General features: G+C 33.6%; 2 protein-coding genes and 1 long non-coding RNA gene across 3 annotated transcripts; 2 read left to right on the top strand and 1 right to left on the bottom strand.

The window, feature by feature from the left end:
* Positions 1-609: 609 nt before the first annotated feature.
* Positions 610-3,818, top strand: LOC134699759 (uncharacterized). Its single transcript, XR_010103659.1, has 3 exons — positions 610-712; positions 3,025-3,189; positions 3,686-3,818. It is a non-coding gene; the product is annotated as an uncharacterized LOC134699759 (long non-coding RNA).
* Positions 3,819-6,078: 2,260 nt separating this feature from the next.
* LOC134699822 (uncharacterized) lies at positions 6,079-14,200 on the top strand. Its single transcript, XM_063561234.1, has 4 exons — positions 6,079-6,192; positions 7,335-7,389; positions 7,735-7,884; positions 14,097-14,200. Exons 1-4 carry the CDS (start codon positions 6,130-6,132, stop codon positions 14,198-14,200), a joined length of 372 nt encoding a protein of 123 aa, XP_063417304.1. The 5' UTR covers positions 6,079-6,129.
* LOC134699789 (whirlin-like) lies at positions 7,878-13,049 on the bottom strand. The gene is made up of 3 exons (XM_063561204.1): positions 12,711-13,049; positions 11,947-12,096; positions 7,878-9,297 (listed from the first exon to the last, which is right to left on the bottom strand). Exons 1-3 carry the CDS (start codon positions 12,801-12,803, stop codon positions 9,112-9,114), a joined length of 429 nt encoding a protein of 142 aa, XP_063417274.1. The 5' UTR covers positions 12,804-13,049; the 3' UTR covers positions 7,878-9,111.
* Positions 14,201-15,279: the final 1,079 nt, after the last annotated feature.

The following is a 15,279-nucleotide window of genomic DNA, read 5'->3' as shown; positions in this document are numbered from 1 at the left end:
CTAAAGAATAAACAACACTAACCCCACCAAAAACTAGGGGTGATCTCAGGTGCTCCGGAAGGGTAAGTAGATCCTGCTCCACATGTGGCATCTGTCGTGGTTCTTATGTTATATCAAATCCGGTAAATATTCTAATTCGGTAGGTCACATTCATGAAAGGGAAGGGGGTTGTAGTTACGACGTAAGGAACATATTCGATATCGTTTGTGAAACGGTTATTCCATAAGGTCAACCAACTCGTGATGGCGTCCGTAAAATTTACGAAGGGATGAGTTCAACTTCACCATTTGGAACTCTTGGTTTGATAGCTTCCTGGTGAGCAGTAACCCTCAAATTGATGAATGCTATCCATTGATATAATCATCATTTTTAGAATATTTGTCTTCATCCCAATAGCAGAGTGTTTATCCCAGGATTTTAAGTAAAGCTTTTTGTTATTATTTAAAAAAAATTCTCTTTTGAATCTGTATAATGTGAATAATATAACACATGAAAACAAATGTATGTATAACATATACCTTCCATACTATACATGAAAATTAGAAAAACTCAACAATTGAAACAAAGAAAATATATTCCGTACCTCTGTACATACTTTTGTTCCAGGCACCGCTTACTTGAATTCCATTTGTACTACAAGATCAAACTCTATAGTGGAAGAAAAGTTTGATTTTATTGCTGCTACAGTTGCTGCCCATGAGATTGGACATGCGTATGTTTATATACTTGTTGTTATTCTATTATTCAGTCTAAATTTATACCAGTCATCTAAGAATTGAATGCTTCTTTTTATAACTTCATTTTCGTTTTGAATTTCCACCGAATTTTGGTAGTTTTACCATTAGCTATATATTTGACTAAATTTTCTGATTTAAACGGTCTACCTCAGGGAAATGTGATCTTAGATGAATTTGACTATTACGTGTATGTGTATCATTATCATAACGTTGCATCGTGTTCACACAACACCGGGTTACAAATGTTTAGGTTTGAATATTGATGGCGAAGTTTAAAAGGAGGACGAACGATACCAGAGGGACAGTCAAACTCATCAATCGAAAACAAACTGACAACGTCATGGCAAAAACAGACATGAAAAAGTACACATAACACAACATATAAAACTAAATACTAAGCAACACGAATCCCATCAAAAACTGGGGGTGATCTCATTTGCTCCGGAATAGTAAGAAGATCATGTTCCACATGACATGTAGCACCCATCGTGGTGCTCATGTTATATTAAATTAACGACGTTCATACATACAGAGCTTTAGTTCATTTCATTTTCAGGAGACTTGCTGTTATTCACTTTTTAACAAAAATAAAAACTGAATATGACACTGAAAAATGAAATCAGATTAGAAAATCGTAAAATGTCCTATGATTGCCATTAAGACAGCTCTCCATATTGCATGCATTGATGATGCCGTTTACTTATTACTTACGTACTGTACAGTTCTGCATGTTTTGTTTTCATTTTTAGCTTTGAGATTGTCAGTTTAATTTCGATTCATGTGTTTGACTGTCCCTCTTGTGTATTTCGTCTCTTTTGTTACATTGTAACATATTTTTTTCAGTTTGAACGGACTGTCAAACTGGTTAAGTGGTTAAATTTACTTGAACGTTTTTTTGCAAAATGACTCTAATTTCGATGCAAATTGCTTTAACCATCGGTCCCCCTTATGCTCCATTTAAATCTCTTTTTAACTTGAATATTGATATTTGTTACGTTTTGGTACTGAAAAGTAAGGACTCTTTATAAGATACTGTAAGTTGTTAACTCTGTCATTGTAAGTTAAAAACGAAAACAATTTCAGCTGACTGCGAAAAACGTGCACAAGCATCAACTCTCGCAATTTCTTTAATCCTTTAAATCGTCTGAAGAAGTTTCGTTGGAGCAGTTCATAATTTAACTATGATTTTGAGTCTCGCCTTCAGTTACATACTTTAAAATATCTACGATATCATTTCTGTCATAATTTCAAAGAGAAATGCATTATGTGTTTTTACAAATTTTTAGAAAATAGTTATGTATTTTGATAAACCATTCGAAAAATATGCCTTGCTAGATTGTTAGATTTTTGAATTGATAGCGTTCTACATTTAAACCGACTCCTGTATAAACCGAAAACATGTATGTTTTACTTTTTAAATTGTTATTTGGATGGAGAGTTGTCTTATTGGCACTCACACCACATCTTCCTATATCTATGAACCAATATTGTTCTTAATCACTGCATATCAAGTAATATGCGTTATGAACCTGATAAAAGCGAACATCGGCCAAAAACGAACAAAATCGTAATCCCGAAGATGTTCGGTTTAGCCAGGTTTCACTATACTTACTTCATATGATCGGTTCAGCTCGCTGACGCTTGTTAGGCATCATTTTTCATTGTGTTTCACGCTTGTTTTAATCACTAGCTTTCTTTGTGAATTGTCGTAAGATAGCATATTTCGAAACACATGAGACCACCCGTAGTTTTTGGTTGGGTTCGTTTTGCTTGTTAATTAGTTTTCTATATTGTATCATATGTACTATTGTTATCTGTTTGTCTTTTTCATTTTAGCCAGGACGTTGTAATTTATGAGTTTGACTGTCCCTCTGGTATCTTTCGTCCCTCTTTGAGGTTCCCTTTGAAGATGGAAAATTCAGAATGGAAATGGGGAATATGTCAAAGAGACAAAAACCCCGACCAAAGAGTAGACAACAACAGAAGGCAACAAATATCCAGCGGCCGAAGGTGGTCCTCAGCCGGCCCCTAAATAAAACTGTGTACTAGTTCAATGAAAATTGCCGTCACAATTAATTTTAAAACATATAAAAGAACTAAACTATAAAAGAAAAACATATCTGACTACATACTAACAAAGACTAGAGGCCCTTGACTTGGGACAGACACAAACATGCGACGGAGTTAAACATGTTTTGTAAGTCTCAACCCTCTCCCTTTGCCTCTAGCCAATGTAGAATAGTCATGTTATTTAAAAACAATATAGTGACATCTTAGTCCATTGCAGTTTAGGAGCAGTTCATGACGGCGAAAACAACAGGTGTTCAGCTTCAAGTGGTTTCATCATGGTTTCGATCAGCCAGGCTTTGAGACCACCCAATCAAAAAAGTCCATATGAATTTTCTTCCTGTACTTCCAAGGAAATTGGTTTATATCTAGACGAATTAAATAAGTAAGCAAATAGAAATATTTTATAATGATTGAATTTGCTCTTTTTAAATGTTGGTTTTTACAGCCAAATTGTATAATACACTGACAGGTGGTACAGTGACTTACGTGCTAACGTTACATGCAATTGATTCTCGTCGTCAAACTGGAACATATCTCGAAAAAGTAAAATCACAATAATACTGAACTCAGAGGAAAGTTCAAAACGGAAAGTCCTTAATCAAATGACAAAATGAAATGATAAAACACATCAAACGTATGGGCAACATCTGTCATATTCTTAACTTGGTTAAGGCATTTTTAAATGTAAAAAATGGTGGATTGAACCTGGTTTTATAGCGCTAAATATCTCACTTGTATGACAGTCACATCAAATGCCGTTATTTTTAAAACTGTGCATGAACAAAACAGACTCATAATCGGTAAAATAGTCAAAATATGGAATAGACGCATTGTTCCACTGTATGATATGCTTTCCTTAATTGTGTTTGTTGTTTCAGAAAGGGTTCGCATTGTATGCAACGGACACATCCTAATGCTAAAAATTACAATCCTGGATCACAAAAAAAGCTAGGTCAGACATTCGACGTTGATAAACAGTGTGAATTCATCATAGGGAAAGGCTCTTATGCATGCAGAGTAAGTTATATATATCAGCATAGACATCACGGAAGAATAACTGGAGCGCCCCCTCTCCTCCCCCTTTGTCTCCTTTATCAACTTATATACTGAACAACTTTAAAACGCAACACTCATATTGTTGATTTTTTTTTCAAATCTTGTCTAATTTTCTTGCAACTACTTTTCATGCTTATCATACTTTTTTTTCTTTACAAAAAATAAAAATCTTACTTTTCTGTGGTTATTGAACATACCGAATTTTTAAGTCGCACGAATTTCTTAAAGCGAAATTTTGGACCCATGAAAGATTGTTTCAATTTGTTTTGCTTTGTAAAACAGTTCTTTCAATCCTTTGCCTCACTTAAACCAGTTAAAACATATTGCATCTCCATATTGCAAAGACTAAGAAATAAAAAAACTGAATTAGCCCTTACGAATACTGCAAACATGAAAACATAAACGTGCTGCAACCATACTGTATGACTTCAGAAACTCGTCTTACTGTCCTTCCGACAACGATACAAGCTTAAGTAGACAAGATTTGTTGCTGGCCATCAATGAACAGATCAAAGTGTAGTGACAATGCAACGTCAACAGAATTTGATTACGCAACGTCATTTGCCAGACATGTTTACGGCTGAAACGTCAACTGCTTATCCAATTGCCGTGTGCCATTGCGTACAGATTCATGCCATAAATGTTTCCCATCAACTGAATTGCCAAAGAATCGACTGAAAGAAAACATTTAAAGCCTTTTAGTTCCAACCGCATAGTTGCCAAAACCAATTAATGGGTTGAACAAATGCAAAATCAGAAGGTGTAAAACAGAACATAAAACATGTCAGACATCATTTGTTGACCTTTCTGACAATCATTTTGGCGTTTGTAACAGGCAGTTTATTGCTTTTGACGGTGACACATTCATTCAAAAATAACAAAAAATAATCTAGTGTTGCGTTTCTAAAGTCGTTCAGTATATGTCTAGAACGGCGGTATACAATATTTGCCATTTGCTATATAAATGTATACAATCGACATTGTTTTATATATAATTTGCAATTTGTATTAAACATAAGAAAAGCAAACAAATTGAAACATGCGCTTAAAAGTTATAATTAACCGTGAACGATGCATCTGTATTTTTAAAAGGTTTGTTAAAAAGAAATGAACTTCAAACTTAAAATATGTGGTATAATTGCCAATAAGAAAACTCTTCGCAATAGACTAAATAACACAGAAAATTACAACTATAAATCACAATACGGACTTTTTTACATTAAGAAACGGGGTTTTAAAATATTAAGAAAATAAAAATTCGATTTCATACTAATGCGCAGATACAAGAATTGCAAGTTTAAAATCAATGAACATAAAAGAAAAAAGAAAAAAATAATTGGCTGAAAATGCTAAAAACGTTCCTAAAATACTGATGTTTGAAAAGGCTCAGTTAAGGTCAAGGAACAGTAAATGGGCTATATCACAGATTTTGCTAAAATTTGGCATACAACTCTGGCTCGTTGGACATTTACTGGAACTTGACCTTAATATTAAAGACTTGTACACAATGGTTTCCCTCTCTTTTTTTTTTATTTCTGAGTGTTTACCAAAGACTAGATTTAAGATACATAAATGTACCATTGAAACCTGTCAAACATCAACACGAGTTGTTTTATGTTCTTTGCCACTCTTTCTTAGAGATTGATTTAAGGGAACCCGATAGAACGTCAGAAAATCAAAAATCAGTAATTTCCTAGTTTGTACCCCCCAAAATATAATAAGGAACCCCAAATTGAAATGTTGAATTTACATTTTAATGACGTTTTGTGCCATTAACAACGTGTTGTATCCTTACGTTTAACGTTGCATAAAACTGGTACACAATGCAAGCTTTTAATGTAATTTTAAACGCACTGTAATCAATATTTTCAATCTTCTACTATAGTGCTTATACCTGCATGTCTATCTCCTCGACAGTACATGTAAAAGGATAAGGAATAACAATTATGATAGTTTGAAATTAAAAATAAAAATGTTATGCGCGAACACATTTGCTTGCAAAAAAAACCCATTATAGATCAAGGTTCATTCTTCAACACGTAGTCTAAGCTCACACCGAACAGCAAGCTATCACCGAACAGCAAGCTATAAAAGGCACTGAAATAAATATTGTTAATTTTCTGCCGATTTTTCGTTGTTTTCCATATTGAGATACCATGCTTTGCACGTGTAACATTCTAGAAAATTGACTCTTATAGACATCTTTCAGTCTTTTATAGGCAACAGTGAGAATGTATGCACTGGACTATGGTGTAAAACACTTGACATGACCTCTACACGCTGTATATTAGGCTTACCTGCAGAGGGGACAACGTGTGGATCTAACAAAGTATGTTAATCTTGTCAAGAAATTATTCATTACAGTTTAAAAAAAATCAAACACAGACAAATAATTCTAACAGCTACCAAACTGCGGATATACCCGTAGCCAGGGGGGTTCGGACGACCCGCCCCCCTGAAAACAAATAAGCACTGTTGAAGTCAACGTTCTGTTCGAATTGTGACTGTTAAAGTCGAGTTCGTGAGTAAAAGTACCCCCCCCCCCCCCCCTTTTGGCAATTCCGTGCTACGGGCCTGTGCGTATATGTATAAGGAGGCGTCGAACAGATCGCGCTTCAAGGGAAATTTTAAATTAGTACTTGATTAGTGTACTGGCTAACAACGAAAGACACAAGGGAACAGATTATATTTATAACAAAAGGTTGTGTCGGTACCAACAAGATATGTTAAATAAATGCACATCTGGAAGAAAATATATTAAGATATCGAATGATGGACCAAAACAAAATAAAATAAAAATGTTGAGTCTTCATTTCTTAGTCAAAAAATTTAAAGAAAACAAAAGTAGAAATGGTGAATGTGTGATTTAAAATGACAACAACCCGACCAAATACCAGTAAACAGCCTAAATCTACCTATGAAACTTCCACACAGCTTAAAAATCCCGCACCAGGAGGCCTAGGCGGGATTCAGTTGACCCCTTAACAAAAATGTGTACTAGTTCAGCGAAACACAGTTTAAACACATACAAATGAACCAAAATGTAGAAAAACACAGTTTTAACACATACAAATGAACCAAAATTTAGAAAAACACAGTTTTAACACATACAAATGAACCAAAATGTAGAAAAACACAGTTTTCTGTGATATGTTTAATGGATTGCTGAGGTTTTAAAAAGTAAAATAATATTATTAGATAACTCCAATAAAACGGAAAGTCTCTTATCAAATGGCCAAATCAAAAAGGCAAGATTATCATACGAATGGAAACAACTGTCCTATTCCGGACTTGGTGCACTTTATATGTATTTTTATCACCTTTTACGTGTATGATTGTCGCATTAAATTCCATTATATTGTCAAAATAATATGGTGATGCCGAGTTAAATAAAAATTTAAATGATAACTTGTCGATACCCTTACGTCAAAAGCAATACACAACGCTTAAGAGTTTTTTTTTCACTTGTAGTGGTGTATTGGAAGCAGCTGTGTATTCGATTCCAGAGCTCCGAGTCGAAGACGAGGTATGATTGAAAACGAAAGTTGCATTTATTTTATCGATACACAAAATGTTACATACAATTGAGAAAGGAAATGGAGAATATGTTAAAGAAACAACCACCCGACCAGAGGACATGCAAAAACCACCAATGGGTCTCCAAACAGCGACAAAATTTCACACCCGGGGGTGGACTTCAGTTGACCCCTAAACAAATTTTGTACGTACTAGTTCTGACAAAAATTACATAATTTTTGAGTGCTGGGTATCATCAATGTAAATTTACCAGCATGTGCAAAATTATAACTTTGTAAAACATTTCTATTACAACGATTGAATTGGCTTCTAATATTCTTACGTGTTTTCATAGCTGATTGTGTGTTTGGTGATAGTCCAGGCTTGGTATTAAGAGGGAAAACGTGTACCAATCTACTGAGAATTGAGCCTTTCCAATGTTATAGTGATTCGATCAAGAAAAATTGTTGTGTAAGCTGTGAAAAGGTTAAAACTGGTATTCCTAGTAAGTATAGTACTTAGTTTTTATCATAAAGCCGATAGTATAAGTGTGCATATATACTGATCCTCTCCGAAAACTGTTCCTATTTTGTTCTGAAGTTTTATAAAACCCTATTTCAAATATGCAAAACAAAGATTTCTAAATACGTCAAATGTTTTTTTTTAAAATGGTTCATTTATATGTTTCGAGGTGAAGTGTGACGTGCCTTATCGCTAAACTAGTACACATTTTGGTAAGGGGCCAACTAAATCCCGCCTAGGATTAGTGATGTTTTTTTCTATTTGATTGTCTATAAATTAAATTTAACATGTTTGGAATAGATAATCGATCATTACTTCTCGTTAAATTTTTAGCGAATTTTACAATTGAATTTTTATAAATGCAAAAATGAAGAACACCAGTGTTACAACTTATCTAGGCATGCTAATCTAAACTATTTGATTAGTTTCTTTGTTTGCCCTGTATGACATTGGACTTCTTCAGAAACATTTTTATTGTGAGCATTGTTGTGTGTTTGTTTATACTACATTGAATAAGTGTGTACGGGGAGGGTTAAGATCTCATTGTTTCGCCTGTCCCAAGCCAAGAGACTCTTGTTGTTAGTCTTGTATGTTAGTTGTTTAATTTTAGTTCATTTATATGTTTTGGAGTTAAGTGTGACGTCCATTTTCACTATCTGAACTTCTACACATTTTTGCGTAGAGGTCACTGAGCAACTCCTGTACGGGATTTTCTCCCTGTGTTGAAGACCCATTGATTGCCTTCGGCTGTGTTCTGTTCTTTGATCGGGTTGTTGTCTCTTTGACACATTCTTCATTTCCATTTTCAATTAAACTGTATTTATCGGGTACTTTGTCGGAGGCATCGCATGCACCGCTTTTGTAATTTAATGCAGAAGTTTGACATTACCTTAATCAGTGTTAATTTATTGAGCCCGACTCACTTCATTTAAAAATTAGCAATTCTGGATTCATTTAGAAAAAAATTTCAATATCTAAAATGATGTAAGACCCCTCCCCTCCTCCATGTAATACAGTTTTAGTCTCTATATTAATCACGTGACACAGTTCCAGCGTCCTTGGAATGGAAAGACGTCTTTGAAAATGACGTTTAATACACAGTGACTCCATACATCTTTGAAAATGACGTTGCCCATGGTCCTTCCTTTGCGCGAGATATTTGAAATTCAAAATACGATCTCCAATATCATGAACCATGATAACCCCTATATTATAAACAAGTCACAAAACTTTTAACTACTAATTCCATAGGTTGTATGCTAGTTGCAGTCTTAAATTCGTTAGCAATAAGATTTGCTATTTCGTCATGTTTTAACTTCTCAGTTGAAGTTCCGTTGATTTCCAAAATTTCATGTCCACACTTTAACGTTCCAGAGGCAAATGCTGAACCACCAGGCTGTAAAAAATATAACTGTCATTAAAAACAGATGATATATGTATACTAAAACTGTCCGCCGCAAAATAGTCATTGTGATGAAAGTTGCGTTAAACATTATTTTTACATCAAAGGTAACTGTCTGGCCGTGACATCATGTCTTCTTAAAAAATATACATACTGTTATACGAAGATATTAATAAACTTATAAGGTAGTATTATTTTTTTTTGTGAAATGAGCGCAATACAAAATGGAGTTCAGCTATATATAAAAACAATTAAAAAGAACAGTTGATTTTTGAAAATACCATATTCATCTTGTTGTAACGGCAATCGGATACGCAGACTTAACTCTGTTGTACACAATAGCCAAATATACATGTCCTATATACATGTAGAACATACCATTTTGATAGCCGGTAATAGCTTTATAACATAATAAGAGCAAAGGCGGAGAAAGAGGAGAGGGTCCAGACTCCCTTTATTGAAGCTTCATAATTATGATGGTTAATGCATAGAATTTTCGTTGTCTATAGTTTTCGTTTTTTTCAAAATCCTTGATTCGCATCTCCAGAGTTAGAATAAAGAGATTAAAAAAATTAGAAATATAATACCCTTTTAATAAAGCTGTATATATGTGGTTTATGCTGATGGTTGATAAAAAAAAATCCCAATTCAAGCGTTGTCAAGTTTTTGATCCCCCTTTTTTAGCTCACCTGGCCTAAAAGGTCATGTGAGCTTTTCTCATCACTTGGCGTCCGTCGTCGTCGTCGTCGTCGTCTGTCGTCGTTAACAATTTTTCAAACATCTTCTCCTCTGAAACTACTGAATGGATTTGAATGAAACTTAGCATGACTGTTCCTTAGTATATCCTGCACAAAATGTGCGCTTCGATTTTTGATCCGTCAAAAAACATGGCCGCCGTTACTTAAAATAGAACATAGGGGTCAAATGCAGTTTTTGGCTTATATCTCAAAAACGAAAGCATTTAGAGCAAATCTGACATGGGATAAAAATGTTCATTAGGTAAAGATCTATTAGCCCTGAAATTTTCAGATTAATCAAACCAACCATTGTTGGGTTGCTGCCACTTAATTGGTAATTTCAAGGAAATTTTGCAGTTTTTTGTCATTATCTTGATTATTATTATAGATAAAGATAAACTGTAAACAGCAAAAATGATCAGCAAAGTAAGATCTACAAATAAGTTAAAATGACCAAAATTATCAATTGACCCTATCAATTGACCCCTTAAGGGGTTATTGTCCTTTAATGACAATTTTTCACAATTTGTTCATCATATTTGCTAACTTTAAAAAATCTTCTCCTCTGAAACTACTGAATGGATTTGGTTAAAACTTAGCATGATTGTTCCTTAGATTATCCTGCACAAAGTTTGTGCTTTGATTTTTGATCCGTCAAAAAACATGGCCGCCGTTACTTAAAATAGAACATAGGGGTCAAATGCAGTTTTTGGCTTATATCTCAAAAATGAAACCATTTAGAGCAAATCTGACAGGGTTAAAATGTTCATTAGGTCAATATCTATCAGCCCTGAAATTTTCAGATGAATCAAACAACCAATTGTTGGGTTGCTGCCACTTAATTGGTAATTTTAAGGAAATCTTGCAATTTTTGGTCATTATCTTGAATTTTATTATAGATAAAGATAAACTGTAAACAGCAAAAATGATCAGCAAAGTAAGATCTACAAATAAGTTAATATGACCAAAATTGTCAATTGACCCCTTAAGGGGTTATTGTCCTTTAATGACAATTTTTCACAATTTGTTCATCATATTTGCTAACTTTAAAAAATCTTCTCCTCTAAAACTACTCAACTAAATTCAACCAAACTTCAACTGAATGATCTGTAGGGTGTATAAAATAAAGTTTGTGCTTTATTTTTTATTTCGTAAAAACACGGCCGTCATGGCTAAAAATAGATCACAGGGTAAAATGCAGTTTTTCGCTTATATCTCAAAAACTCCAGCATTTAGAGCAAATAAGACAAGATGTTAAAGTATTTATTAGGTCAAGATCTACCTGTCCTGTAATTTTCAGCCGAATTGGGTAACTGGTTTTTCAGGTATAATGCCCCTGAATTGATGATTTTAAAGAAATTTTGCAGTTTTTTGTTATTATCTTGAATACTATTATAGATACAGATAAACTGTTAATAGCAAAAATGTTAAGCAAAGTAAGATCTACAAATAAGTCAATTTGACCCAAATTGTCAATTGATCCCTTAAGGAGTTATTGCCCTTTAAAGACTTTTTTCACAATTTGTTCATCATGTTGACTTACTTTAAAAAATCTTCTCCCTTGAAACTGCTGTATCATTTTCAGCCAAACTTAGGCTAAATGAGTTTTAGAGTATCTAGTATAAATTTTATATTTCATTTCCTTGTATGTCAAGAAACATGCTCATATGGCTAAAAAAGAACATAGGAGAAAATGATTTTTTTTTGCTTTTGAAGAAAATAGGACGATTCAAAGAACATTTAAATAAATTGAAAAGCCGAAATAATCATTGATGAAAGATTTAACCAAATAAATTCAGGTGAGTGATTCAGGCTCTTGAGAGCCTCTTGTTTAAATGCTGCATCTGCAGAATTCACAAAGTAAAATAAAGAGATCAAACTTCTTAGAAGTATAACACTACGGTACCTGAATATGAACTACTATAGGAGTTTTTTGTTGAGTATCTGCCCCACCTTGTACTGCCACACCAAATGTAGGTTTCGTTCTGTAAATTGTCACTATTTCAACATGGACACCCAAGTACTTCTTTTTGAGATCTTTAAGCTTTATCTCCAACTAAAATAAAAGATCAACTATTATATGACTCATATATGTATATAGTTGGATAAATATTAAAAAAGTGACAAATATGTAAGGATTGCAAACCGTTTTATAATTTCTTTCCAGTTATCCTGGAATTCAATCAAGACATAAAACGTTACCAAAGCTACCAGGATTATACTTACCGCTGATGAAGGTGGTTTTAACGACCTTTACTGCTCGTGAGGTTTCTTTAACTGTCGGTCAGCTTACTACGGTATGGGTGTTGCTCTTTGTAAAGCCCATACGGTGAGTCCGACCTTTCGTTGTTTGGAATCTAGGTAAAGAATTTTCTCATTGGCATTTAAGCCACATTTTTTAATTTTTTTATCATAATTTGGCAAGACAGGTGCGCGTTTCGTCTGCATACGATTTGAAAGTGGCCAAATCAAATACTATTTCGAAGAGTATTAAAACCCGTGTTGCTGGAATTACGCCTAGTTTTTCAAATAATTCAACACGTTATACAGTAACTTTACTGAAAGTGAAAATACAATGTTGAAATGCAATTACATAAACAAATAATTACAGAATACTGGCTAAGTGTTACATTGCATCAATAATTCATGAAACAAATGATGAACACTTACCTCCTTTTTAGAATTCATAATAGCTAAGTCCACCACGGAGTATATTTGTGGTCTGGGTATCTTTACAGGAGTAAGGTCTAGACAGCTATCCATTTTTGATGTTTGTCCTATTTTGCAATAGTTAATTTCTGCCTAAACCTAAGCCTTTTATATGTAATATGAAGACATCAAATTGTTCGTTTGGTTTGTTCTCCGTTAACACCAGGTGATATCCATTTTTTGACGTTTGTTCCTATTTTGCAATAGCTAATTTTTGACTAACCTTTTATATGCAATATTTAACATTGATTTGTTAGTTTGGTTTGTTCTCCGTAATAGACACTAGATCATTCAACGCGTTTTATTCATACTTCCTTTGTCATCGGATACGTTTTGTAAATCGTTGTCATGGAAATAGAATTATACCGATATTGATCATTAATATTTCCAATATAGGTAAAACTAGATAATTATAATAATTGTATATTTGATACTAATTGCAGGTAAAAATCAATAATAAATCTCGAAGTTTGAATCTCTAATTATTATTGTATATAAATTCTTACAGAAAAATCACTTGAGGCCTTCAAGTTGAGGGTAATGCAGGTGGTACACTTTGTCTGGCACTGCGGTAAAACAAAAACTAAATGATCCTATATATGGTTTGGACGTACAGATTTTTTTCTCTCTCGAATATACCAAGATAGACTATACTTAAATTTAGCGAGAAGGGAATAACAAACTACTGAATAAATGTATAATAGAAAATTGTCTCAGTGAATATGACAGTTTAAGGAGGTAGACCTAGGTTAAGGGAAATAACTCTTAAAATCATCAGTACGTTTGTGTCAACCATTTTCAAAAACATATTCTAATCTTCTAGGTTACATAGATTATTTTTAATCTGTTTCAGGTAAATGCTTGGAAAAACATTGATGAACTTGACTTTTACAAACGCTTAACTGATTTAAAGAGTTATCTCCCTGAACCAAGGTCTACCCCCTTAAGAATACAACTGTATTGTATTGTTTACTCTTCGTACCCATTGCTTGCTTAGACATCTCAACAAATTCGATATAGTAACACATTGAGTACGTAAACATTGATTAGAGAGCAAGCCGCAAAGAAAATCAAATATTTTTAATGTATAATTCACCTGTAACCTTGTGATAAACAAAAGCGTATGTTTTGTTTGTTTGTTTGTTTGTTGTTGTTGGGGTTTTTTTAATTGTTTTTTTTTTTTTTTTTGGGGGGGGGGTATTTTTTTTCTACCATTGCAAGAAGGGAAGTGTAAAATGAGTAATGCACGTCATAGAAATTGCTCAGAATTTTACATCTGTGTGTAGTCAGTTATCCAATATAAATAATGTAGCAAATTGTAATTCTATCTTATTTGATTTTTCCCAGATTGTGATTACGGCGACAAGAGTACAGACTGTCAGAGAGCCAAATCACTTGGACAATGTTCTAGATTCAGGAGTGTATGCTGTCAGACTTGTAGAAATTCTTAATAAATTATTTTGTTTTATATTGGACATCTGTTTATGTATGCTGCAGTTATTAAGAAATACACTTACACGATATAAAGATAAGAAGATGTGGTATAATTGCCACTGAGACAACTCTCTGCCAGAAACCAAATGAAGTTGCATGTATCACAAGCCGTGTGTATCTTCTTTCAGTTTAATCTAGACGTATGTGATAACTTAAGCTAGAACGCATATGGCGATTTCTTTCGGTTTTATTTGTAACGAGAAAATTCACGAATAAAAATTGATTTTTTGTCAAATATACAGTGATCATCATGTTTTGAAGAAAATTGTACCCCGTTCCATACTTGAATGACGATTTGTTGTTTGAGTTTGTTTTAATTCCAGTTATCGTCCTCTGTTTTTATCCCGTTTTATATACAAAAAAGGAGATGCGGTATGATTGTCAATGAGAAAACTGATTAAATTTATTAACACAACAATTATACGAAAACAAATATGACAGACATGTTCCAACGACTAGCACTGAACTACAGGCTCACGACTTGGGTTAGGCGCCTAATGAATGTCGCGCGCAAAGTCAATATTTAACCCTCTTGTGGCCAAAGGGACATTCATGGCTTCTACAAACAAATCTTGTTGATTGTGTAGAACGTCAAAGGTCACGCAACAATAACATGCAGGGGTGTGGAACGCCATGACTGTCTTCTGATGTTGATTGTTTAATATGTTCGGTGCTTTATGCATTATGTTCAGTAGTATGTATATTATGTTCTGTAGTTATTACATTATGTTCAGTAGTTATTACATTTTGTTCAGTAGTTTTGACATTATGTTCGGTGCTTTGGTTATTATGTTCAGTCGTTTCATTATTATATGCAGTGGTATTTAAATTATGTTCGGTCCTTCTGACGTTATATTCAGTACATTTGTCATTATGTTCAGTACTTTTGACACTATGTTAAGTAGATTCAATATTATTTGCAGTACATTATGTAATACCTTCAGTAGTCCCGCTTTCTTTATATTCAGTAGATTATTCATTCTGTTCAGTAAAAGCATTGGTATTATATTCGGTTCGTTCAACTTTATGCTAAGTG

Source organism: Mytilus trossulus, unplaced genomic scaffold (genome assembly GCF_036588685.1).
Source record: "Mytilus trossulus isolate FHL-02 unplaced genomic scaffold, PNRI_Mtr1.1.1.hap1 h1tg000085l___fragment_1__unscaffolded, whole genome shotgun sequence".
In the NCBI taxonomy this organism is placed as follows: Eukaryota; Metazoa; Mollusca; class Bivalvia; order Mytilida; family Mytilidae; genus Mytilus; species Mytilus trossulus.
This window is presented reverse-complemented; position numbering and strand designations above follow the sequence as displayed.

What these genes read in the sequence shown, in the direction of transcription:
- LOC134699789 (XM_063561204.1), bottom strand. Translation starts at nt 12,803, where the DNA reads ATGGATAGCTGTCTAGACCTTACTCCTGTAAAGATACCCAGACCACAA. An exon ending in TTATGAATTCTAAAAAGGAG is followed by an intron (nt 12,097 to 12,710) that starts GTAAGTGTTCAT and finishes CTTTTATTTTAG; the next exon opens with TTGGAGATAAAGCTTAAAGA. An exon ending in CTATAGTAGTTCATATTCAG is followed by an intron (nt 9,298 to 11,946) that starts GTACCGTAGTGT and finishes TATTTTTTACAG; the next exon opens with CCTGGTGGTTCAGCATTTGC.
- LOC134699822 (XM_063561234.1), top strand. Translation starts at nt 6,130, where the DNA reads ATGACCTCTACACGCTGTATATTAGGCTTACCTGCAGAGGGGACAACG. An exon ending in CAACGTGTGGATCTAACAAA is followed by an intron (nt 6,193 to 7,334) that starts GTATGTTAATCT and finishes TTTCACTTGTAG; the next exon opens with TGGTGTATTGGAAGCAGCTG. An exon ending in AGCTCCGAGTCGAAGACGAG is followed by an intron (nt 7,390 to 7,734) that starts GTATGATTGAAA and finishes GTGTTTTCATAG; the next exon opens with CTGATTGTGTGTTTGGTGAT.